This window comes from Astyanax mexicanus, chromosome 16, assembly GCF_023375975.1.
Source record: "Astyanax mexicanus isolate ESR-SI-001 chromosome 16, AstMex3_surface, whole genome shotgun sequence".
In the NCBI taxonomy this organism is placed as follows: domain Eukaryota; kingdom Metazoa; phylum Chordata; class Actinopteri; order Characiformes; family Acestrorhamphidae; genus Astyanax; species Astyanax mexicanus.
In genome coordinates, this window is record NC_064423.1 from 18611487 (window position 1) to 18637724 (window position 26238).

The 26238-nt window shown below is 38.1% G+C and overlaps 1 protein-coding gene across 1 annotated transcript in view; it reads left to right on the forward strand.

Moving 5' to 3' along the window:
- Nucleotides 1–6314: 6314 nt before the first annotated feature.
- Nucleotides 6315–26238, forward strand: part of si:ch73-60h1.1 (calcium/calmodulin-dependent protein kinase type IV) — a 34007-nt gene continuing 14083 nt past the window's right edge. The window contains exons 1-5 of the mRNA XM_007240196.4: nucleotides 6315–7312; nucleotides 16038–16116; nucleotides 16211–16273; nucleotides 17154–17236; nucleotides 19072–19144. Of these exons, the coding sequence (XP_007240258.1) occupies nucleotides 7206–7312; nucleotides 16038–16116; nucleotides 16211–16273; nucleotides 17154–17236; nucleotides 19072–19144 (405 nt within the window). The 5' untranslated portion in view covers nucleotides 6315–7205. The remainder of the gene's footprint in view (nucleotides 7313–16037; nucleotides 16117–16210; nucleotides 16274–17153; nucleotides 17237–19071; nucleotides 19145–26238) is intronic.

Here is a 26238-nt window from a genome sequence, read left to right on the forward strand (position 1 = left end):
ATTTATTTATAATTTTATTTAATTATCCCACTCATTAGGACTCCCCTTATTACTAATAACTTATCACAAATAACCCATCACTATAACACCCAACACTAGGAGGGTACTCACCCAGAAAGAGCAAGGCCAATTGTGCTCTCTCGGGCTCTGGCTGCTGATGGCAAGCGCCTTAGTTCGCTGAAACATTCAGAGCCCCAAAAGGACAGTTCTTTTCAACTTGTGTGGAAAAATGCATACTGACATCATGACATATACTGTAAGAAATATAACCAACAAAATATATTATGTTACCTTTCAAATACTAACAAGCTCTTTATAAATAATAATAAACATAAATATTTTATATATGTATTACTCAGGGCTGCATTTCTCAAGATCTATTTTTTTTCACTCACATTTATGTAAGTGTTTGTACACCACTTATCACCCAAAACAATAAAAATACTTGCAGGTGATGTGAATAGCATTGTTAATCATACTACAGTGGCACCTGTCAAGGTGTGGGATATACAAAGATTAGACAACAAGAGAACAGTCAGTTCTTAAAGCTGTTTCCAAAAGTAACTAAGCATATGGACACTGTTACTCTCACAGTTTTTGCAGTTTTGTCCATATATCGTAAGATAAGTCAATAACATAGTTATCATTACAGGCATAATTAAGAAAATGTGGGAAACCAAGACAATTTTCCTTATTGTATCAACAATATGTTTTTCTAAGCATATCAATGATACCATTAGTGCATAAAAAACACTGACTCAACTGTACATTTCATTACAGGAAGTGTGATGAGAGTATAATTAGTTCTGTTTAATTAAGCAAAAACTGAATAAAATCATTAATCTGCAATGAAGAATATTTAAATAATAATTTGATAATTTAGGAACTGAATTAGGGTGGTTCTCTGAATCTTTTGCCTATTAGGGCCCTTACTTCAAATATGTTCAATTTTTCAAGTCATAATTTGATATAACTAAGTGTATTCTCTTTTTTATGTAAAACATACATTTAAAAACATTATTAAGTGGAGTTATGTATCATAACTAAGTTTTGGTTATGTATCATAACTAACTAACCGTCACTTCCTCTCTACATGCTCGTTGAACATCTAGCTAGCTACCTCATTATTGAACAATTTGTATATAATAGATTTAAAAATAAAGAAAACTTAAAAAAAAATATATATATATATATATATATATATATATATATATATATATATATATATATATATATATATATATAACAAAAAAACCCAGAAAAAAAAACTAAAAAGAAAAAAAAACGTAGAATAACAGTTCCGGCTAACTGCTGCTCTTATAATAACATTTAACAAAAGGGCAAAATAAACTGATTCATGTAATTTACGTAAAAATAAAGTTATTTTGAGAAGTGACTGCCTATTTAAAAAGCAACAGAAGTTGTTTATTTGTTAGAGCTCATTTGTAACATTTCTACCATATTTAGGGTGTTTTTACTCACTTTACTGATGAGTTGGCAACACTACCTCGCAGTTGATCAGCCTTGCCTGCGGCGTTGACTCCCGCTCCTTACCTGCTTCACGATGGTACTCCACCTCTATGTCTCCTGCGGCTGGCGTCCAACCTCGCACGATCAGCTGTTCTTACGTCCACACCTACTCCACCGCCACTACTGCCGGCTGCCTTCCTTGATTGCGGTGCGTTTTTCCCCGACCGCCGCGGCTGGCGTCTGCTCTGCTGGCTCCTCAGCCCGGTCTGGCCGCTACCGGAAGGTTCCCTCCGGACTTCTTTCTCTCTCTGCCGCTCCCGGCACCACGCCGTTACCGCTGCCGGCGCCCTCTCCGCTGCCGGCGCCCTCTCCGCTGCCGGCGCCCACGCCGCTCCCGCGGCCTGTTTTCCCTTCCAACCTGTGTTCCTCCGCCCGGCCCGCCGGCGGGCTGTGTCTCCGCCCCCCTGCAGTCTCGTAGGGCGGTTCTCGAGCTTGGCCACTCCTCCTCTCTCTCCTATTCCTCTCCTAGGCTGTGACCGAAATGGCTCCCTACTCCCTCATTAGTGTTGCGCTATGTAGGGAGATACTAATAAGTTCACTAATTAGTGGTAAAACTGGAGTGAATTCGGACACTAACTCATCATTATCATGCGCCAGCATCGGTCGCCTAAACACACACAGGTGAGGGGGGTTGAGCCGTGTTTAAAACTCCATAAACACACTGAACTGAGCTCTGAATTAAAGTTAGTGAAGCTCTGAGCTGATCATGACGTCATTTATCTGTGTGTTATATTTACGCTGTTTCAAAAGATGATCCTCACATTACTGAACTACATGAAGAAAATCTTAAAAATAGCAGCGTACACCTGCTCGCATTGTTGCCAGATTGGGTGGTTTCATGCCAAATGTCGAGTTGTATCTGAAATTGTCTGGAGGAAACGCTGTGATTTGACAGGTGAACAAAACTACCAGGTGTAAAGAGTTTGGAAATTTAACTCGGTGGTGTTATCTAACCCTGCAGAGACAGAGCTTTTAGTCCTGCTGATGGAAATTTGAAGCTGTGTTTATAATCGTTATTATATGTGAGTAAGTTATTTCTTTCTTTCATTGCTTGCAAGGTTGTTTTTATGTACTGTTTTTACGTTTTTGTCTCGTGTGTCCAATGATACAAGGCACAAAACACATAATACGAATATGCAGATAAACTCATTTAAATATATATTTTTTATTTTTGTAATCAGTGATATTTAAGATATTTATAATATTTTAGTTAAGATCATGTTGGAATAAACCCTGTAATATTGTTATAATATGACGAACATCAGCTGTTTGGGTGGTTTTCTCAGTAATTTTGTGGATTTGAAACACGTTTTACCCTGTGAATTGGAAATCTGTGAAATCTGTGAAAGTCTGTTGCTTAGTAGCGAGACCCGCAAAGCATTTTGGGACACATTTAGCTCGCTTAGTAAGCAGCGATTTACTATAAATCATGATGCATTATGGGAGTTTTTAGTGCCCTCAAAATCACGTTCGAATCCCCCCTTATGATTCGGACACTCAAAGAAAAATGGCTGACATACTCAATAGTGCCCTAACTAGTAAATAGGGAGCCATTTCAGTCACACCCTTAGTCTGTGGCTGCGTCCAGAAACCCCAAAAGTGTCTCCTTTTTCCTACCGATCCTCCTCCTCTCCTCCGTGACCCGGAAACTGATTTCGTGACGCCATCTTGCCGCCTGTCCGAATACCGTAGGAGATGAAAGAAGCCGCTTAAAATTCTCCTCTAGGAGGCTTCCAACGGAGGGAACATAAAAGCTTCCTACTCCGGAAGACTTTTAAGGATTTTTGAATGACATCACTGCATCCACGCCCACAGAGCACGTGGGAATGGAGAAGGGAACGCACAAATATACGTCATAAGCATATTTATTAACTAGGTTCCTTATCTAACTAAACAGCCAGTAAAGCAGTAATATAATTTTTAGTTTATATAAGCTGTATGCTCAGTAAAAATGATCCCATATTTGTAACATGATTTATATATTATCTCTAAATCGCTTGATCTCTAAAATGTGGAATTGTGTTTATTGATCTCTCGTTTTTTATTTTTGTATGTGAAGCTTTATCCAGAAGCTGTGATTGGCTGGGCAGTATCCGGCATGTGCTGAAAGTGAGCGTTGTGATTGGCTCAGTTCATCGGTAGTCAATATCCTATTAAAAAGGGATCAGCTGTCCCATTTCCTCAATTATAGCTCCTTCCCTCCATTCCTCCTCCTCCTCTCCTCTCCTTGATTCCTCCACCTTCTTCCGGGTAGGAGAGGAGGAGTAGGAAAGGAGGAGTAGGAGAGGAGGAGTAGCAAAAGTTTCTGGACGCAGCCTGTATGTCCTCCCTACTCCTCTTCTGTCTCCCATTGCCACCATCTTCCCACTCCATCGCCCCCTCTCACTCCATCGCCCCCCCCCCTGTCTTCCTCACCGTCGCCCCCATCTTGTTGGACCGTCATGAGCACCCCGTCTAACTTCCTCGGTCACTCCTGCTACGCGACGTGAGTCAGCGGCTGCTTTTTGGGGCTTTTAAACTACATGTACACCATGCGCATCATTCCACAATGTCGTTCAACACCATCTTTCCACTTCAACTGATTTCTGACTCCTAGGACCTCACTCTCTATGCTGTTATTCCAGTCCACTCCTTTACTTGAATAGGCTGGCAGCATCTTCAAACACCTTACTTAATTATTCCCTACCTTTCTTTCCTTTGACCTCCACACTGCCTTCCTCATGCATCAGCTCATCCTCTGGCTTTCTCAAAGACTACAAGGTCGCACTTCCAACACTCAGACGCTGGAGTTCCCAAGCCTCTCACAGTCAGACCTCTTCTTAAATCCTTGCAGTGGTCGAAAGTTGTGATTTTATCTTTTGGGGCTTCGGCTTCATGCTTTACAGCGAAGCTCCCCCTCTTTTCTTCTTCTCTGCCCAGTCAAGGGCGTGGGTCAATACTAGCAAAGTGGAGTTATGTATCATAACTAAGTTTTGGGAGATTGATCCACGCCTTCACTCCTCCCACTTCCTTTCCTATTTAAACCTTCACTTCCTCTCTACCTGCTCGTGGAACAACCTCGCACCACCTCCTCCCCATCTACCTCCTTCTTTAATTTTATCCTTTTTCCTCATGTTTCTCTTCATGTGAGTGGGGGCTTCGGCTTCATGTTTTACAGCGAAGCTGCCCCGAACTCCACCCCAAATACTCTGAGTTTGCTCCCCCTCTTTTCTTCTTCTCTGCCCAGTCAAGGGCGTGGGTCAATACTAGCAAAATGTGTTGTTGACTATTAGACAGCAAAAATATTCGAAATTACCATCATTCAACATCATTCACTTTGTTTTCTTTCTTTTTATGATTTTCTGTTGTAAATTTTGATTTTTAAATTTATTATTGAAGATATTAAAGCTATATAGACCTGTCCCACCACCATTTAATGTTCCTGTGACAAGGACCTACTATAAAAACAAGTGTTTTTTCACTGTAAGATGGAGATTGTCAGGCTAAATATTTCAACTCTGTTATATGAATAAAAAGTAAAAACAAAGAACTAAAATTTTATAATGTGCTTAATATCATGATCGCATATCGCTATTGTCTTATTTAAATATTGAACTATGGCTAGTATTAATTACCAAATTCAGTCAGGTCTTGTCACACTGGCAACACCCAGAGATTTGTATCTAGGAATAATCCTTGTAAATGTTTGAATTGCATGTATAAATTACAGAACAGTCAGAAAATATAAAAGCATAAAAAAAAAAATTGTAATGTTAACGTTGTCTCTTCAACCCTGCAATATTTTCAACCCTGTCACACTGATTACAATCGTGTTATTTGAAAGTTTGTATAAATATTTTGATAAAAATAATAAATATGAGATTAATGTTTGTTGACTCATATGTGTTATATTACAGGGACAGTAAGAACAATATAAACATCTAATAAAATCTTTAATAAATAATTTGGTGAAAAAACAGTTTGACAATCAAATTGTGATCATACCTGAGGTGGGGAAATTAATTTTCTAAAAAGCTAAGTAAGACACCCATTACAAGGTGATTAAATATTTTTTTAATAAAATATCTTTACATAGTCTCAGCCACTCCCAGTCTTGGTCTTGACTCTGACAAGTACAAAATTCATAAATCAATATCAGAATTACATTGTATCGTCGTATTCTCGATACTGATAATCATACCATGGTATACATTTTGGGCCATATCGTCCAGACATATGTGTCTAAGTTGTCTAAGGTCTTTTTTCCACTCTTCTTTCCCAAGCTTTAATAAATTATATAAGTTAGGCAGTGAAACAAGGCTTAGCCTTTCACTCTGAATGAACTCAACCAAGACATGATCACCACTGGAGATGCAGGAGCTGTCCAAGGTGCTGAAACCAGACTCCAGCAACACTTATATAACAACAGGACGAGCCAAGTCGGGACGTACGTCAGGATGCGTTTTTTTTCAGAGGTTTTACAGAGTTACTGACATCTTGCGTCATATCTTCGTGGTAATCTTGCGTGGAAACACGTGCAGTCCGTCGGAGAGCTGTTTGTTTTTTTTTTTTTGTTTTTTTTTTTGGAGATGGTGGTGGTGAACTGAGGGGCTTCTCGGTTTCAGCGCATGTGCCTCAAACATTCAGTGGGAGCGATGGATTGGTAGGAATCCATCAGAGGGCGTACGGTTGGGGTGGCAGCCTTAACCCACCCCCCGCCCTCCATCCTTCCTCCCTCGTTCCCTCCCTCCCTCCCTCCCTCCCTCCCTCTATCGCTGGTTGTGGTTGTCACAGCACCGCCACCTCCTCCCCCTCTTCTATCCCTCCACCTCCTCCCTCCATCCCCAGCCTCCACCTACCCAGCCCCAGCAACGGCTCGGATGATGAACACACACACATAATCTCGGCTGTTTTCTTAGCGACATTTCTGGCAACCGGCAGCGACCGCGATTGTGTTTTTTTACGTGCAGGAATCGGCGCAAAAGTGTAGGATACGGTCGTAGGTCGATGCGACCGGTTTGATCAATCTCAGCCTTTGCTGGACGCTGGAATCGCTGCATCTTTCTGCGTTACGGAGCGCGTTTAGCGTGTGGATGTCGCGCGTCGCGGTGGATCGTTCTCGGTGTTGTTGTGGATGTCGGCTAATAAAAGGTGCGCGATGGAGTTGTTTACGTCTCACGCCGCGAGGCCCTTTGGAGGTTGAAGATGTTGCTCTGGCTGAGCTGATCTGATGTGTAATGTTATGATCAGGGTATATCCCGATTTTCCCTCAAGTCGTTTATAGGCTACTATACAAGCACAGGGCTTGGAATCGTTCGGGATTAACTGTTGTTTTCTTGGATTTTCCGAGACGTTCGCACTCTTTAATCTGCTGTAAATATATGTATATATAGTAATATATATATATTCAAAAAATGATCATGGAAACCTCCAGCACGAGGACATTTTAAAACAATACAGACTCCAAAACAAATACGACCCATTACATCCCAATCATCGCAAAGCCACGATATAGTACAAACAGAACATCCAGAGCCAGATCCAGCTTAGATCCAGATGTGAAAGCGGGCGCGCGATGCTGCGTCCTGCTGGCTACCTCTGATCTTTGGGACTGTCTGAAAAAAAGGAAAGAGAGAGCGAGAGAGAGAGAGAGAGGGTGGAAGAACAACAACACTCTGCCTTTAGGAGGTTCCATCATGCCTACTTCGCGCTCTGGTTCCAGCTCAGTGGAATACTGGGTCGAGGGATCCCGTCGAGATGCCTCCATGGAGGAGTTCTACACCATGGGCCCAGAACTGGGAAGGTGAGCCCCCTTCTACCATTCTTTCAGCAGCATCTTTAGTTGTGGTCTTTGGTCAGATGGTGAGATGGTCAGCAGTGATGTGTCAGGTGCAAAACTCAAGTCTGCATTACTCTGATTCTGAAAACTTCATTGTAGTAGAAATACAGCAGATACAATGTTGAGTCATGTATGATTATTTGAGTTTAATCCTTTTATAAGGTCTCACTGCATTTCTGGTCTTTCTGGTTTGAGACTCAGCAGATGTTTTATTTCAGCCCAATTGCAAGTAGTTTTAACAATATATATGTTAAATTTGTTCCCTTTATCTTTGTTAAATCACATTCATGAATAGAACTGCTTTTTGTTTTGATTATATTATAAACACAATAATGAGCAAATCTATAGTGTATAATTTAATAGAATTTCATTAGAAATTTAATCCACTCAGTAGGGGTGGTGCAATATGGCTCTGAAATAATATCACCTTACTGCAGGGTATTTTTGAGATAACGATAATATTAGTGATATGAAAAAAATTACAATTAATTTAGGGGTTATACAGGGGAGTTGGCATTTAATTTTTTATGTTCCTAATCTTAGCTTGAAAAAATAATTATTTGTATAATTTTTATTAAGCTAGAAACTGAAAACGGGTCCCAAAGACCCATAGACCTTATAAGGGTTAGGTCTTCGGGTCTTTGGGACCTGTTTTCAGTTTTTAACAACAACACATTATTTTTTTCAAACTAAAATGCTTTGGCCTTAGCTCATTTTCTGTCAAGATCAGGTTTCAACTCAAATAATCATTCATGACTCAACATTTTATCTGCTGTATTTCTACTACAATGAAGTAATGTAGACCTTTGTGTTTTGCTTTTGTGTTTTTCCTGGAAAGCAATTTAAACCTTGTCGTACACTAGGTTTTCCACTGAAATGAAAACCTAGTGTACTGGTGGTTCTGGAACCTTGGTATATGTCTATAAAGTGTCCAATAGGAGTCCTTACACATTCATGGTGAAAGCATAATGCTGAGTTCCAGGGTATACATGCATGCAAGGCTATTTTTTAACAATAGATTTATTATAAATGCATAGCTACATCAATAAACCATTGACCTATGCTCTTTAAATCAATAAAGAATCACATTTGTAGAATTGATATGTGCGGAGCGTATCCTGTGGAATAACTTATGTATTCCTATTAAATACTAGAGGTGGGCGATACCAGGAATTTTGGTATCGATCCGATACCAAGTAAACGCAGGGCCAGTATTGCCGATATCGATACTGATACCGATACTTTTTAATATTTAAGCTTTATAGATCCAAATGATCCAAAAACCTAGGATATAATTTCACCAAACATTGTAAGTGATAACAAAATACTTTAGTATCACAATCAACATTTTTTGTTTAGAAACAATGGAACAGTAACAAAACAAAGTTTAAATATAAAGTAAAAAAATATAAAAAAAATAAAATAAAAATTCTCCCCTCACTAGACATCTTTTCTAGTTCTTTGTTTCTTTGTTTCTTTTTTTTTTAATAGAATTGTCATTTGGAAAAACAATAAAAAATAAGGAATTGTCTTCCTTTCAGTGCAATTCAAATGCAAGTTTTTCTTAAATAAACAGAGTGTAAAAAAATATCACTCAACACTAATCTCCTGAGGTAGAGGCGTGTCGACTCGAGGAGAGCGCTGAGTGGGCGGGGCCAGGCTGAGCCTACCTGCGGCGGTTTGGCTGGCTTTGCTGAGCCATGTGACGCATGTGCAACAACAAGAGACCAGAGAGTAGACTGTGGTGAATCCTCGTGCGCAGCAGTCAGTGCGTGCGGCAGAGAAAAAAGCTTGAATATCGATATTTTTACACGAGTATTGCTCAATACCAATACCAGCGTTGGTATCGATATTATCGATATTTGGATCGATCCGCCCACCTCTATTAAATACATGGTTCTTTAAGGAACCAAAATTGGCTCTTCTAAGGAAACCCCTTGGATATTACACCACATTTTATTAATTATTAAAAACAAAATTAATTCATTTTGATAACACTTACATGAAGGGCAGTACTGCTCATAGGACTATTTATGACTGAACTGTCCTAATCTCCAAAACTGGCATCAAAATCTCAAGGCTGCTTTTACCAATGTTGATGTCATTTCACCCTAGAAAGTGTTATGACAACTGGCCCAGTCTTTATAAATATTCATATACTGTAGGCCTATGCAGGTTATTATATGAAAGGCTTTTACAGGTGCCGTTACCCATATATGTTTTCTTCCACTTAACACAATAAAGAGAATGTATAATATACAATTTGTCTAATATTATACAAAGTACGTTAAATACCAGGTCTAAAAATATTTATTACCAGCAATAAGTACTATCCAGTACCATATATTATTATTTCATTCTCAATCTTATTCTAGCCTCCTGGTTACCAGGGTCGTGGGATGTAGCTGCTAAAGCCCACAGGAATAAAATGGCCTTTGACAACACTCTACTTAAATGGTTTGTTGGAATGATGCAACAAAAGAAGTCCAGTAGTCCAGTATTAAAATCCTTTAATTTTCCCAAAAATCGTCAGTGCTTCTTATAATCCAGTGCACCTTATGCATGAATTGTACCAGTCAGGTTGTAAGGAGATTGTAAAGCTACTCTGTTGAAGTACAGTGTTATACATGAGTTTCAATGAAGCACTGAGGCTGGAGCAGTATTAGCATTAGCTGCTAACCACAGTGCCAGCTCTTTCACCATTCAGAGGTGATGATATCAGACTGTGGTCTGCATGTTTACCATGTTATAACAAGCTACATGGGACAAACTGCTAGCTGATTTTGCACTGGTTTACCTGAACACTCAGGGTTCCTCAGTGTATTGCTGTCGGGTAGCGCTGCTGCTAACTGCGGCTAACACTGCTGCTAATTGAAAATATTGTAAATCTAAGCTTACTGTTTTTTTTACTTAGGCGCCTTATAATCTGGTACGCTTTATGTATGAAAATAGACATTCATTGATAGTGTGTCTTATAATATGCTGCGCCTTATAGTCTGTAAAATTCGGTAAGTGTTTCAGACCAATGATTAATTAATTGGTGACAGAAGACTCAGAGACCATGTGAACAGCGTGGAAGGATAGATGCAGATATTTATGGATTAATACTCCTAACCTAAAAGTTCTTAATGTAGAACACAACCCTTACATGTTGTTTGGTAACACTTCTTATGAATCGTGTATTGATTATGCATTATATAGCATAAAAAACTACTTATAATGATTGTCATAAGCTTATATAGTAACTAATAAGTGCTAATAGCAACATACATAACATGTCATAAAGACAGGTTTCAAGATGCCTTATGTTAGCATGTTTAATGAGCAGAAATTATAAAGGCAATATGAAATCTCTCTTTATGAGGTGAAATACTTCTATTTGTACTATAATGTACTGTGCACTTATGAGTTATTATACTATTATATTATAGTATGACATTTGCCATTGTAAATTTACAGTTCATAAAAAGTGTTATTGATATTTTCCCGAAAGCTGTACATCCAAATTACGAACCATTTAAAAACCTTTATTTTTTAGGAATGTACCGTAGATCATGCATGCAAACCTTGTTACAAACTCAGTATGGAAGTCAGTATGTCCCAAGTGGTAGCAGCACATTCTGCACAGCCTTGTTGGTGCGCCATCAAAGCATGCCTGTGATCTGTTATGCACATGTTAATGCAATGAGAATGAGGGCAGGAGGAGGTTGTAGGCTGGCGAACAGAGCAGCGTGGGTGGATTAAGAGCGACAGGGTTGAGCGAGGATGGACAGAAAGCAGGTGAGGTGGTTCAATCTTCTGGATTTGTTCGGTGCAAATCACCCCTGACCCCAGAAGGCCCGGTACACATATGCCCTTGTAATGATGGACTTGGTGCTTTGGCCTCAGTCCGTGATGACATTTAAGATTGGCGGAGGCTCTCGGAGGCCGAGGTGCTGAAGTTCAATCACGAGGCGGCAGATGGAGTGGTGCCTAGCCTCCCTGTGTGTTCAGCCATGTGATCTCATGCAGTCAGCCTCCGACAATGAAGTGTTAACGATTTCACAGCGCTTAAGAAAGCCCCTCCCGACAAACACAGACACACACACCCAGCACTTCCGCACGCAGCGTTCGCATACAAGCAAGATGTGTTAATTTCATCGTCCTGATTAGAGATATAATTGAGTTGGGTCTATTTTGGAACTGAGAATTTGAACTCTGTGCAAATTAAAGTTATAAAAGTAATTAACTGTTCAGAGTCAGGTTACACTCCTAAACATAAAGCTGCTACAATATCTGTCTTTAAGTGATGCAATAGAAGAACCACTACTGGTTGTGTAAAGAACCATGTTTGTACATTAGCAGACTACAAATTTGAGTGTGGACTAACCTTCATACTCGTCACACTTGTTCACCAAAAGTGCACAGACACAATAGATTACAGCACATATTTATCATTTAATATCAGAACATTTCACATTAAAATGTCTTTTACCCATTTAAAGGAGAACTCTGATGTGAAATGGACTTGGGGTATAGTGAAACATGATAACAAGTACAAACTTTAGTCAAACAGCCCACCTCCGTTTGCCCCCCAGCATTTCGAAATATGCTTCCAACTGGCTTACAATGCTAACGATAGGGGCATATTATTGCTTATGCAAAAAATCACTATTTTTACACCGTTAACAAGCTCTTTAGTAACTCCACACTTCATTGGTAGAATTCTAAGGGTCCTGATATTTAAAACGAGACACTGAGAACTTTAACAATGCATAGTTACTTTAAAAAAGACTTTTTATACACACAGTACCTTTAGGTAGTTGACTGAAGAGTATAAATGAATAGGTAGGATAGGGGAACAGAAAGTAAGTTAGTGCAAAGTTAGTTTAGTGAAAATTAAACTACCTGTGCACTTTCAAAGTTCTTAGTGCTTTGTTTTAAATGTCAGGGCCCTCAGAATTCTACCAATGAAGTTTAAAGCTACTTTGAGCTTGTTAATGGTGTAAAAACAGTGCTTTCTTTACACAGGCAACTCCATTCTTCTATTAAGTCTATTGGGAGCATCGGCTAAAAGCTGTGTGTTTCAGAATACTGGGGGCAAACAGAAAAAAAAATCATTGGTTGCAGATCTACACTGGCTTTGTGAAAACTGCATGCAATTGTTTTTAGAAGTAATGTCTTCTTAAAAACAGTTTGTAAGAAAGACAGTTTGTAATTGATCTTTAATGGAGCACCTTTTAAAAGAGCATGTTTACCAGGTACACTATTTAAACTACAAGGATTGTGAAACCTGGTCATTCATTGTTTCTTCTGAAATCAAAGCTATTAAAAATGTATCTTGCTTTTGTTGGAGGAACTCTTTCTACTGTCCAGGAAAGGCTATTTACTAGATTACTAGATTACTGATTGATGGCAATCAAAATCAGCAACAAGAGTGTTATTGAGATCAGGATATTGGATGGTCACCACCCTACCTTATCCCCAACTCCCCAAACAACTCATCCGCAAAGCTTTGGATAAAGCTCCATCATTTCAGAGAGCACAGTCCTGCTGCTCCACAGCTCAAAGCTGGGGGGCTCTATACCCCTCTAGCCCATGCCAGACATTAGGCATTGTGCCAATATTTTCATGTTGGTCGGCATAATGCAGTCCTATTCTACTGACAATTGTTCACTTGTTAGTGCTGGCTTGCTCTGCAGTTTAGCAAAAGTTCTGGTTTTCATTTACTGCCATCTTTAAATTGGACATGAATAATTGATGTGGTAATGAAGGTCAGAGTGAAGATAGCAGACAGTTCATGGCCCAGTTCTGGCCCACACTTATACTTTCATCTGGCCTACATAATGCCATGGAATAACAGTGATGAATTTGTCCAAATCTGGGTGCTGGAATGCTGCCACAGCTGGCTACTGTTGGGCCTGTCTTTGGCCCAAAATAGAAAGGCAGAACAAACATTCCACACATTGTTGTTTGGCTGAAACGGAAACTGAAGATAATGAAACATTTGTCTGAATACCAAACAAGTTTTTATTAATGTTGTCTTTTTCAGCATGCACACAGTAAATTTAACTTAACAGTGCTACTTTAATCACACATCTACTTTAGCAGTGCAATTTTAGTCATGAAGTTACTTCAGCAGTGCAATTTAATTCAAATTAAAAACATTTACACAGGGAACGATAGACAGTTTTCTGGTAAACATACAAATGCTTTTCACCTAATGTTACTATTTTAGCCTTCTACAGATCATATTCATTTGCTGGAATTTTTGAAGAGGTAGTAAAACTAATACTGTGTGTGATAAGTGATCTGAATGCTTTATTTCATTTATTTTATAACTAGTGCAGAGCATAATATCAGCACTCTGAAATGCAGCATTGCCCAGTGAGGTCTGTGTAAATTATGACTTATTTCACCAAACATTGAAAGTGCTTATTTGTTGTTTTTACACTAATCATTTTGGTTGCCAAATAAGTGACTTGAGTGCCACAGTTAGGGGCAGTTTTGGCCTATAATACAAAAGCTGTTAACATATTTGGCCTAAAATAATCTGCTATCTGGTAACTGCAAATGGCACACAAATTGTATCATGTCGTTTTCTCTCTGTCGCAGCTTTTCTTTGCCTAGCTATGAAGAGTGTTTTTCTGCTGAGAGCTAAAGCTGTTTTGTTCGATGTGTGTGAAACATGACACTCCATTATGAGAGTGCATACTGCACCATATATGTGTTTGGTAGGCACACCTGCCTGCAGAACAGCGCGTGTTCAATCTGTGCAGCTCAGCAGATCATTTTTAGTCTTGTTAAGGTTGAATAGAATGCATTTTAAAATCATTGGTAATTGGTCATTTATAGTATGATGTATCTACTGAAAAGTTCAGTTTTAGAGAAATATATTTAATTGGTAAAGATCCGTAACATTAGGTGGAAGTCTATAAAAAGGTTGTTAAAAAGGTTCTAGACTATATTTTTTAAATAAACACAGATAAAAATAGTTATTCTATAGTATCAATACAAAGTAATCTTTTTGGTGCCTTTATTTTTAAGACCGTATGTTTGTTTCTAGGGCTCATTAAACTGCTTCCATAACTGTAAGCCTGCACAGAATCCTCATCAAAGTGACTTCTGACTTCTGAGAGCTCTTCAATGTAGAACTCATAAGTAGGCCATGAGTTTGGAGGAGGCACTGGCCTGGTTACTAGCTGGAGTGTGAGTGGGCTTGAGGTTGAGCTGTATTTCAAACAAAGCTGGATGGGTGACTCAATGCAAAGCTGTTGTTGAGCTCAGTGTGATCCTAAAATGCACAATGCCTCACAGGTCTTACAAAATATCCTGAAAGTACCGGTACTAGAGTTTTTTTAAAGCTACAGCACAAGAGACTGATTAGAATACACTGGATAAAACACATAAAACAGGAATCATGTACAATACATTTACAATAATTTCATAATATACCCAGAATACATTTACAAAGCAGTATGAGTATGTTCAGAAAACACTTAATTAAATATTCGAAACACATCCAGAATACTTTGAGAATCCATTCCAGACATATCTGGAATACATTTAGAAATACATTCAGTATGCTGTAACAGTCAAAAGTCTTGACAGACTTTTTGTTTTTCTTCATAGTTTTGGTGACTTTAGTATTAATTTACAATGCAGATTTTTTTAAATGTAGAATATATTTACTATACAGCACTGGCAAAATAATAAGAGACCATTAAAAATGATGAGTTTCTTTGATTTTACCAAATTAAAAAAACTCTTGAATATAATCAAGAGGAAGAGGGATGAACACAAACCATCAAACCAAGCTGAACTTCTTGAACTTTTGCACCAGGAGTGGCATAAAGTTATCCAAAAGCAGTGTATAAGACTGGTGGAGGAGAACATGCCAAGATGCATAAAAACTGTGATTAAAAACCAGGGTTATTCCACCAAATATTGATTTCTGAACTCTTAAAACTTTATGATTATGAATTTCTTTTATTTGCATTATTTGAGGTCTGAAAGCTCTGCATCTTTTTTGTCATTTCAGCCATGTCTCATTTTCTGCAAAAATCATAGAACTGAAGTGGTCTCTTCATTTTTTTCCAGAGCTGTTTGTTAAGTAATACATTCAGCATATATTTTATAATACATCCAGAATATATTTAGAACAAAATATTTATCTTTTTATATAAAACATTTGGAATACAATCATAGAGAACAATTGTAAAACATTTAGATTAACATAAAAATTACATTTTATACACTGAAAATAAAATGAGAAAGTAATTATTTAACAAGATTTTATGATGTTACTTTCATGGATTGTATATATATTATGCAGTAAAAGTAAGTTATTTTAAATATTTGTCTAAAATATAAAGCTCTTTGGTAGCTGTATTCTTTAAAAAAAACAGGCTCTATGGTGAATCTCAGTAATTATTGGTATCCATAGCAAGGTTAGATTTCAGCATCACGAAGGCCCTAAATAAGATAACAACCCGATACATGCTGTGGTCACGTCTGCACAGCTGAAAGTAGGGCATACAGTAGAATAAGACACTCAGAGCTGGTAGTACCCTATTGATTCTACATCAGCAACACATTCAGGCTGTCTGCCTTTCCAAGATTTCTGTCAGAGGTTCCCCCCCCCATCTTCTACACTGTATCAGGCCTATTTATTCAAGCCCTCATTGATTTTTCCTTGGTTTTTCTCCAGAGGGGCCACGTCAGTCGTGTTTCGCTGCGAGGAGAAGCAAACAGAGAAGCCCTACGCAGCCAAAGTCCTGAAGAAGACTGTAAGTCAGCTAACTGTTTATTGAGTCTTTAGTGTTTTAAACCCACACAAAAGCAAATATTTGATTGCACTCATCGCTTGCCTACTCCTCACAGATCGACAAGAAGATTGTGAGAACAGAAATCGGTGTGCTGCTACGTCTCTCCCACCCGAACATCGTAAGCTTGTGTTTTTTTTCTTGTGCATTTTTAATAGACAAGGAAAAACTGTACTGGTCATGCCCCTCAGAGAACTGAGCCTCGTTGCTTAGTGCAATTTTAATTTTCCCTTGCTGGAACACTTACTAACTTATTTAAAGGAGCAGCATCCTTGAAGATGAGGTAGTTTGTGGAAAAAAGAAAGTATGATTTACTGTTGATTTATTATTTAACATTTTAAAAATGACCAAAGGCTAAAAATAAAGTAAGGCATTGGTATAAAAAAAAAACAAGTAAGGTAGAAGTTGTTTTCAGCAATAAGTTTAAATTCTGAATTCCTGTTTTTTTCCTCTTAAACTTTTCTTGCATCTCTTAGTATACTGAACTTCTCTTAGTAATAATAATAATAATAATAATAATAATGATAATAATAATAATAATAATACATTTTATTTATAAGTGCCACTTTACAGAATTATAAAATTTCTAACCTACAATACAAATATGTAACTGTTTTTTTTCCGTTTTATTAAAGGGTAAGGGCTCTGTCTTACACCCCGCACAAGGCGCATCACAATGCGAATTCAGATGCAGCATGTGTGTGTATTACCCAGGCTTAAGTTATTTACGTCAGAAAGGCATCACGCTGACTGGCTGACGTAAAATAAAACAGTAAATCAGTGAGGTGTAGCAGTTCACCAGCAGTGTTTCAGCAAATATCAGCCTGTTCTCTGACCAGCGTGGCCGATTCTGAAGAAGCAGGCATAATTATATTATGCTCAAATACATTAGGTGTATTACAGCCTCACAGGTCAGCAGTGTCTTCAGTCAGTATATAAATGAATGCTGATAATGAGTGCTGTTGTTTTGTTGTAACCGGATGTTGCTCTCTGACCCACAGATCCGCCTGAAGGAAATCTTTGAAACGGAGACAGAAATCTCACTGATTCTGGAGCTGGTGACTGGAGGGGAACTCTTTGACAGGTGTGTCCCCTCGCTGAAAATCCATTCAGGATGCTGGCTTTATTGACGACATTAAACACAACAGCGTATGACCTTTCCAGTAACCCAGCCTCTCCGTTTCCGGGAGACGAAAGATTACAAGGCTGAATTTAAACCACCAGCTCTGTGCTTATGGAGAAATAGACGCAATCTCATGTTCAGGGTATTAAATCAGCCGGTTGAACTCTGAGAATCCAGCGTATGGAAGTGCAGAGCATGGGTTATTATATATAGCAATTAATGCAAATGTCAAAACTACATTATCAGGACTGTATTATCTTGTGTTCTTAACATATACCAGATATCAGAAAAATATCTTTCAGTTCCATAATATATGCTTTAGTTATAGGATTAACAACAACTAGTTTTATAAATTTGTCAAAAGACCTCAAATAATGCAAAGAAAACAAGTTCATATTAATAACATTTTAAGAGTTCAGAAATCAATATTTGGTGGAGCAACCCTGGTGTTTAATCACAGTTGTCATGCATCTTGGCATGTTCTCCTCCACCAGTCTTACACACTGATCATCCAGCTTCCTCTTGATTATATTCCAGAGGTTTCCAGTTTGGTCAAAGATCAAATTTGGCATCAAATTTGGTCAAAGTCAAAGAAACAAGCTGTATATCATCATATACATTTTTTGGGGGGGACCAAGTTTTTTTTTTTTTCGGAGTGATATCATGGAACAAAGTGTGGTTTTCTAAAAAACCTTTTAGAGAATGTTTGTAAGTGAAGATTCTTTAAATAGCTGGAAATGCTGGTCTAAATAGTATTTTGTATATAAATTTGAAATGCATTACTAGAATCATTAAATCTTGAAAAAAAAAACACTTCTCTTTTTTTTGTCAGATTCTCTTTCTTTTTTTTCCCAGCTGGTCACAAAATGCACCACTGCAGTACAGGTTTTATGGGTTTGGCACTGAAAGGCACTGCAGTGTTCTTTGTTTGAACCTCACTCCCTCTTTCAACTTAAGACAAGAACAGCAACAGCTCAGCATAATGAATATAAACAAAACTACAAAACTAAACCTGATGCAGCAATACAGTCATGTGAGAAATTTGTCTTTATTCAAATACAGAATTGAAACGTGTACATTTGATCTACAGCTCCCAATATTGTTAAAATACAGATACTGTCTATATGTTTTACTTTGTTGTAAAAAGACAAAGGTTTTTTACATGGCTGTATATCTGCAGCGCTAGCTCTGTTCTCATGCAACATTAGGGAGAAAAGCGATGCTTGAGGAGGCGAGCATGTTTGTGAATCACAGATTAGAATAAACTGCAACAGCTGGGTGATTATCAGCCTGTTCTGATGAAATTCAGTGATTACGCTGATGAATAACGAGCATTCTGTGGTGATTTATCTATTGATGCATTATCTACTGATGCATCATCTATTGATGCATTGAATTGATCTGAAGGTGGTTTTGAGTGCATTGATTTATGGTCCTTTACATAGATTAGAATCTGTAATAATAACTCTATTCTATTCTCTGTGGCATGTGGTCCTTTTTGGCCCCAATGAAATATTATTATAGATATTTTAAACCTCATAATATATCAACTTAATTCACACTTTAATGAACGCTGTAAATCATAAGGGTAAATATAATGATGTAGGGACATTTTTGAACCAGGGTTATCATTTAAAAAGGTTTTTAGTTGTACCAAAATAATCAAATGATGGTGAAGTGAATCCTTTTAAGAATTAAACACCCCTTTTTTAACAGTGACTCCAATGTCTTGAGATGATCTTATTGATTAAGGTTTGAATGTGTTCAATGTCTATTGGTATAATTGTGTGTTTCAGGATTGTGGAGAGAGGCTACTACAGTGAGCGAGATGCTGCTCACGTCATCAAGCAGATCTTGGAGGCAGTGGCGGTAAGGCCCAATTCACTTTGTAATTTCTGTGATATAATCAAAAATTTAAATGTATTTATTCTATTATTATACCCAGCGTTTGAAGAGACAGTAAAAGTGGGAATATGGCAGCACAATAGCAGCTATACAATTAATTTTCTACAAATTACAGATGGGAAATATGACCTTGTCACGATTGTTTGAACATTTTGGCCCTATATTAGCAATCTGTAGGGGAGCCCGTCAAGTGGGCACTATGCGGCTTGATTTAGGGAATATCAATGTGTCTTTGCTATCGTTACAATGGGAAAAGTATGCAAAACGCACATAACGCATGTAATAATGCAATAAACCAGTAACATGCAATAAACCAGTCGGGTGAGATCTGGACGTGTCCAGCACTTCTAAGCATAGGAAACTGGCCTGCTCTTTCACGCTCATTCTGTTTATTGTTAATGTAAACGTTTCCATAGCTGCCAACAGGCACATGCTATGGGTTTGTGCACTGCTGCGTGTTCATGTGTGTGTAACATGCGGGGGTGTATGTGCATTGGGGATGCACCTGTTCACAATTACCTCCAAGATAGCAATGAACGTGTAAAAATCGATGTGTGTCTAGGTTGTATTTAGTCACAGTTGTACACAGTTGCGCACCTGTGTTTTTCATTGCCACAATAGCAATACGCCAGAAATTTACCACACCACCATGCCCATCATGGTGTGAAAATAGACTCTTGGTGGGGTGTAAAATAGCAATGACCTAAGAATAGGACCCTTTATCTCTTTACGGTTAGTGATTAATAATTTAAACGAACAATGCACACAGCTTTTTTCTTTGTAGTCACATGACTACACACGTGGTGGTATGTTAATAAGGGCATAAACACACACAGTGGGGAAAGTAACACAATTTTTTTTTTTTAAAGTACTGACAGACAAAAACTGAAATAATCCATACAGGCAAGATTATGTCAGTTAGATGTTTAGAAGATCTGTTTTCACTCATTTTTTTTATTCATAATTTAAATTGTGCAGCCAAAGTGCAAATTATTTAATACAATATGATACAGTTCTAATGTTTCAACAGCCAATCAGCTTCTTGTTACTGTCTACTTTTTTCTGGTGGATGATGCTGCTCAGTGTTCTTAGTCATGAATCATGCACTGTTTATTAGCTATGCAGGCGCTCTGATCAGACTCGTAATCTCTGGGTAGAGAGGAGGAGAAAACTATTTCTGCCCCATGTCAGTCTCTTCACACCTCTCAAAGCTGAAATTCTCACACCCTGGAAGACAAACAGATGGTGCCAGAACACGTTTGTTATTTTCCCCCGGAAAGCCCCAAATTTTACAGATAAATGCGATCGATATGTTGTCATGTTGAGACTTGTTTTAATGAACATGACAGCAGTACTTCAGTCCTATATTTAGACCTTTGTCGTGCTCTGTAGGCAAGTAATAAAGTCAAATGGACCATCCAGTGAAGTGGTGCGTGATGTGCAAATTGGCTAAAGGCTATACAGTTAATGTATTGCAGCAGCTGGATTTCTTTGAAGTTGTGAGATTTTTTATAATAATTTACAGTAGCAGTAGAAATTTACATACACTTTCTATAGACATGAATTTCATGGCAATATTGGACTTTTAGTGCAGTGGCTTCTAGACCACCGGAGTATAGAAAATGTCTTCAGGGCATTTTTGAACAGGAGTTATACTTATAAAGGTACCACTTTAAAAAAAGACTACCTTTATAAAGGGTTTTGAAGGGTTTGTAAAGGAGTTTATTAATGATTAATAGTTAGGTTGCAAAAACATTAAAACCTTTTAATAAGCAGTTAATAAATATATATAAGCATGTAAATAAAAATGGCAAAAGTAAGCTGAAATGTTTGTGATAAAAATAGTGATTTCACACTTACACCTAAACTGTCAAACCTCATATCTTTCTAGATACTGGTCTTACTTTGTGTTTTCCATTAATCAGCATGTAATCAACCTGTAAAATTGATATATTTTAAGTATTTTTACTTTTTACTATAAATTACTATAAATGTTGAATTAAATGACCAAGCAAACAGTTGCCTTATTAATTGATGCTTTGCATCAAACTGCTTATCAATGGATTTTAAGGCATTTACAACCTAATCAATAATAATTAATAATCAAATTGATAAACCATTTATAAACCCTTTATAAGGGTAGTCTTATTTTAGTCTTATTTAAGTGGTACCATTATAAAATAAAACGTATAATCATAAAAAATGGTAAATGTATATTTCACAACTGGATTTATTTATTTATTTGTATATTGGCCTTATCAATTATTTTCTGTAGACTAGATACAGTTTTTATTACAAGAAAACAAGAGTTTAGTGCACAAATACGGAAATCAAGACATGGTTAAAATCTATCCATACAGGGTGAGAAATATACATGCATACAATGGTGCTGAATAATGTGATTATTAGCAAATATGATTTGTTAGACAGCATGCATTGTACAGAGGAAAAGTCACACAGTACAGAGGAAAAGTCCAGATGCAGACCTGAAAAGGATATCATAGATTTTTCTATGATATAATTTCTAAACAACTTCAAATACGAAGCTCATCTGTTCAAGATTGCCCGTAGCCATTTTCCCAACGTCTTGAAGAAGGCTCAAATTGTCACCCTTGCCTGAGAGGAAATTGGTTCAGATGGTCAAGAGCAGCTTAAAAACCACTAAGACACAGGCTTCCTATTTACTAAAAGCTGCATCAGATTCAATGCTATCAGTGCAGGACAAATCACAGCATGCATTGCAATGAATGTGCTTCCATTTCATACAGGAAATAAGTTCATTTAAGCCCTTAGTGCTTATGTTTCTAACTGTGTCATTTTGCTTAAGCATAGGTTACGACAAGCTATAAGACATAACAAGCTACTTGTATCGTCTAGTTTGTCATTATGTGTTATGTGTCATAATCTAAACACAACTAACCCTGCAGTGTGGAGGCTGTACTTTAGCTTGGCTTGCTCGATACAGGAGTATATATAGCATACACCTTAGTGACTAAAACACATATGATGGGGGAAAAACATACTTTTATAATTACAAAATCAGGCACTGCAATGTAACAATGTAGGCACATATAACAGGCACTGCCCACATTTCTATACATATACTAAAGGGCAGTTCAGAGTTAGGAGTTTCTGGCAGCGGTGTTTTATATTACATTACATTACATTACATTTGGCAGACGCTTTTGTCCAAAGCGACTTACAATAGTCAAGTACAAAAGTAATAGAAGTTAAAGGTAAAACATTGTTTAGATAGGGCTTAAAGGAGGTTGAAGGGAAGTAAATGGATAGAAAAGTGAAGGAGGGGAAGAAGGAGATGAGGTTAGAAGTAGTTAGTGTGTTAGAGGTGTTAGGAGAGTAAGTGCTCTTTGAAGAGTTCTGTCTTCAGGAGTTTATTAAAGATAGCGAGAGATTCTCCTGATCTGGTAGTAGAAGGTAGTTTGTTCCACCATTGGGGAACTCTGTATGAGAACAGTCTGGATTGCTTTGTGTGAGTGTTTGGTAAAGCGAGGCGACGTTCATTGGAGGAGCGCAGCGGCCGGGAGGTGGCATAAGCCTTCAGAAGTGAATGCAGGTAGGAGCTGTTCTGTCATCACCTTGTAGGTGATTGTAAGAGCTTTGAATTTGATGCGAGCATCAACTGGTAGCCAATGGAGCTCAATGAGCAGTGGGGTGACATGAGCCCGTTTTGGCTGGTGGTGCTTTAGTTTGTGTCTTGGTCTAATATTTAAAGCCTTTTTACTGTATTATTCTTATCCAGATTTTTGTCAAGAACAATTTAGTCTAAATGAGATTCTGATTTTGTATGATGTTGTATCTGGAGTGAGTCTCAGTCCAAAAATAGCTTTTCTAGTTTATTCAAAGAACCTTCCGGACAAAACAGGGTTTTTGGGATGCCATGGATAATAAAAAATAGAGGAAAATAAATAAAAGTTTATGGAAAAAAAAACAAAAAACAGTGAGGTTTCAGAGTACTGACTATGCAAGATAACCAGACTGAATTTCCTGTCATGGCTTGGTCAGAGAAGATATCTGCTTCTGCTAGTCAAAGTTACCAGGGCCCATGCTGATCTAAGTGTTTTGAAGCTCTCACTGAGCATATCTCAACCTCCCCCAGTCTTAATTTTAGTCTGTTCTGCATTAACTAATGGACCTCATCATTCGCCGTTCTCAGAATCTTGAGTGAGTGATGTACATCCTTGAGGTTGCCTTGACCTAGGATGATGACTGGTCTCAACCTGAGTTTTGTTTCCCAAAAGCATAGTTGCTAACTACCTTAGCAACTTACATAGTTGGAACGATGCAGTTGCTATGCAAGTGTTTCCCAAAACTGTAGTCTGAACCACCATGTTGGTAACCAACAAAATCTGAACTAACTATTAGCCTGTTCTTATCTTAAAACAGGCGCCACAGGTTTTAAAATGCGTAATCAGTCTGAGATAGACCACAAAAAACTGATTAAATGTACAGTTGTGAATTTTTACCCATGGATACATACAAAAACACTCAAAAGAATCTCAAAAGCATTATTTCCAGCTGTCTCAGAGTTGTAGCTGTATAGGTCCTGGTAGCAGAGGTTTGATATTATTAGAAGGGGAGGTAAGGTTGTGAAGGTGGAAGTAGAAGAACAAAAGATAATGTTGTTCTCTCATCAAATCCAATCAAATGTATTTGTGTAACACTTTTTACAGCTGATGTTGTCACAAAGCAGCTTTACAGAAATGTGATCACATGACAGAGAATAAGGCAAAATTTTAAACATAAAAATACAGAATACAGAATCCCCAGTGAGCGACGAGGCATGGAAAAACTCCCTTTAGAGCTGTAGGAGGAGGAAGAAACCTTGGGAGGACCAAGACTCGCATATAAGGGGGGACCATCCTACCACTGATCAGACAGCTTTAAAATGAGCAAATGCTTCTCTAAAGCTAACCCGCTACCTACTAGTTTACACTGTAGGTTTAAGGCGGACTCCTGAGGGAACTCCCAAAGCTGTTTTTTTTTTAAACAACATCACATGGTGGAGTTTGGATGTTTGCTGGTTTCGTGTCATGGAAAAAAACAGGGATTCTGAAGCGTTTTAGAAACTGAGGATTAGTGTTACACCATTTGCTCGTAGCTCGGTGCTCAGAGTCGAGGCTGGGATCGGGAGGGCCTGCTAGTGTCAGACTGAGCGGATGTGGGGCAAAGTCTTGCTGTCGCTCAGAAAGGAGTGGCAGATTGAGCGGATATACAGCAATGTGAAATAATCCTCTCACAGAGCGAGAGAGAGAAAGAGATAAATAGAGAGAGAGAGAGAGAGAGAGAGAGAGAGAGAGAGGAAAAACAACAACCAAAAAAAAAAGCTGCTGCAGTTTTCCATTTTAATCTCCTGTCCAGGAGGAATCTGTGTGGTTATGTAAGAGCTGGGGAATAGAGTGCATGTCTGTGACAGTGAAGGAGCACTGTGGTGGCCATATGCATGGCTTTGTGTGTAAAGCGTTGCTCAAAGCTGTGTGCGTGTGTGTGCACGAGTGGGGGGGTTGCACGAATATGTGTGTTGGATGCATTTAATCCTTTTTTTTTTCCAGTTCTTTTAATCTCTGCTGTGGTTATACGTGCTTTGGAAGCACTGTGTCAGATTTACCAAATATTGCGTAGATCATTAGAGCTAAACTGAAGCGTCATGTTTCCCGACAATCCCAAGCTGGGAGAAGTGGACTTGTCCTGGCTTTTCACTGATAATATCTCCACCTGGTGCTGCTGGGTACTGTATCACTGCTGTTCAAATAATACTTTATATCTACCATTTTTTTATATCTTGTGTCAGAATTATATTTTGAATAGACCAGACGTAGTAGATATAGTCCAAAATATAAAAATGTAAACACCATTAAAAAATTTATATTTTATAAATAGAGCTAATGACTGGCTCCCAGGATGGTCTGATTATGACATACAGTACAGCTACTCAGAGGTTGTTTTCAACATTCTAAAATGTTAAATCCAGGTCCTCTGAAAACTAGTTTTGGACCATAATCTTCCAGAACTATCTGGTATTTTTGTGCTCAGATGTGTAGTGGATGTTTTCAGGGTCCTTCCTGGTAATAGACATACAAATGATTACAAATAGTATAGTAATAATGTTAATCAAAATCTCCATTCTGCTCACTTTAATGCTGCTCTAATCACGGTAGCCTTTGTCATCTAAAGTTGATGAGCATCAACTGTAGTGGGTGGAAATTCAATTTTACAGTTTTTCCTCTCACAGTTCCCTTCTCAGTACAATCAAAGCAGTTTTAATTGCCATGCATCAAGTGTATTTGCAATCGGATTCCGGTCTAATTGGAAACCCATTTAACCACCTACTGTATATATATCAAATGTATATGGTGCAGTCTTATACTAGACACAATCCAGAGACTAGACACATAAAGGTCCCTACTTTAGTGGGAGGTGTCAACTGCACACCACGCAGCTAGATTTAGGGTGTGTCTTTGGTATTGGAGAACGTGAAAAGTACACATAGAGTGGCTAAAAACACGCAAAAGGCTTGCACTAATTCTCATAATTAATCAAGGGTGTGTTTCGGATGAACCGTGAAATAAACCAAGCTCACTTTACAAGCCAGATGTGTGGTGTTTTAAAGGCGCAGCGCTTCTGCACAAGCAAAACAAAAGATTTCACAAGATATTTCTTCTTTCCTATTTAAACGAAGCAGGCACAAGGCATGAAAATAGACTGGGTGTAAGATAGCAATAAGCACCACCATAGGGCCCTATGTTTCAAATTTTGCAAAGCATAGTGAATTGATTGATTAAAGGATAAATGGTTGGACAGACAGCATTAGACTATTGTTAAAAAAAACTGTTCAAGACAATAATTGAGTAAATAACACAAGCACTCAGTTATGTAGATTGATTCAGTTCCTGATTTGTCAGGAACACCAAGTGCGTAACTGACTCATTTCTAACCTTCTCACTTCTCGTTGCTGTGAAATCACGAGGATTCTCGAGTATGGAAGGAACACTCTTTTGTTGCGTTTTCATCAGGTTTTTTTGTGCTCCAACTCGGTGCTT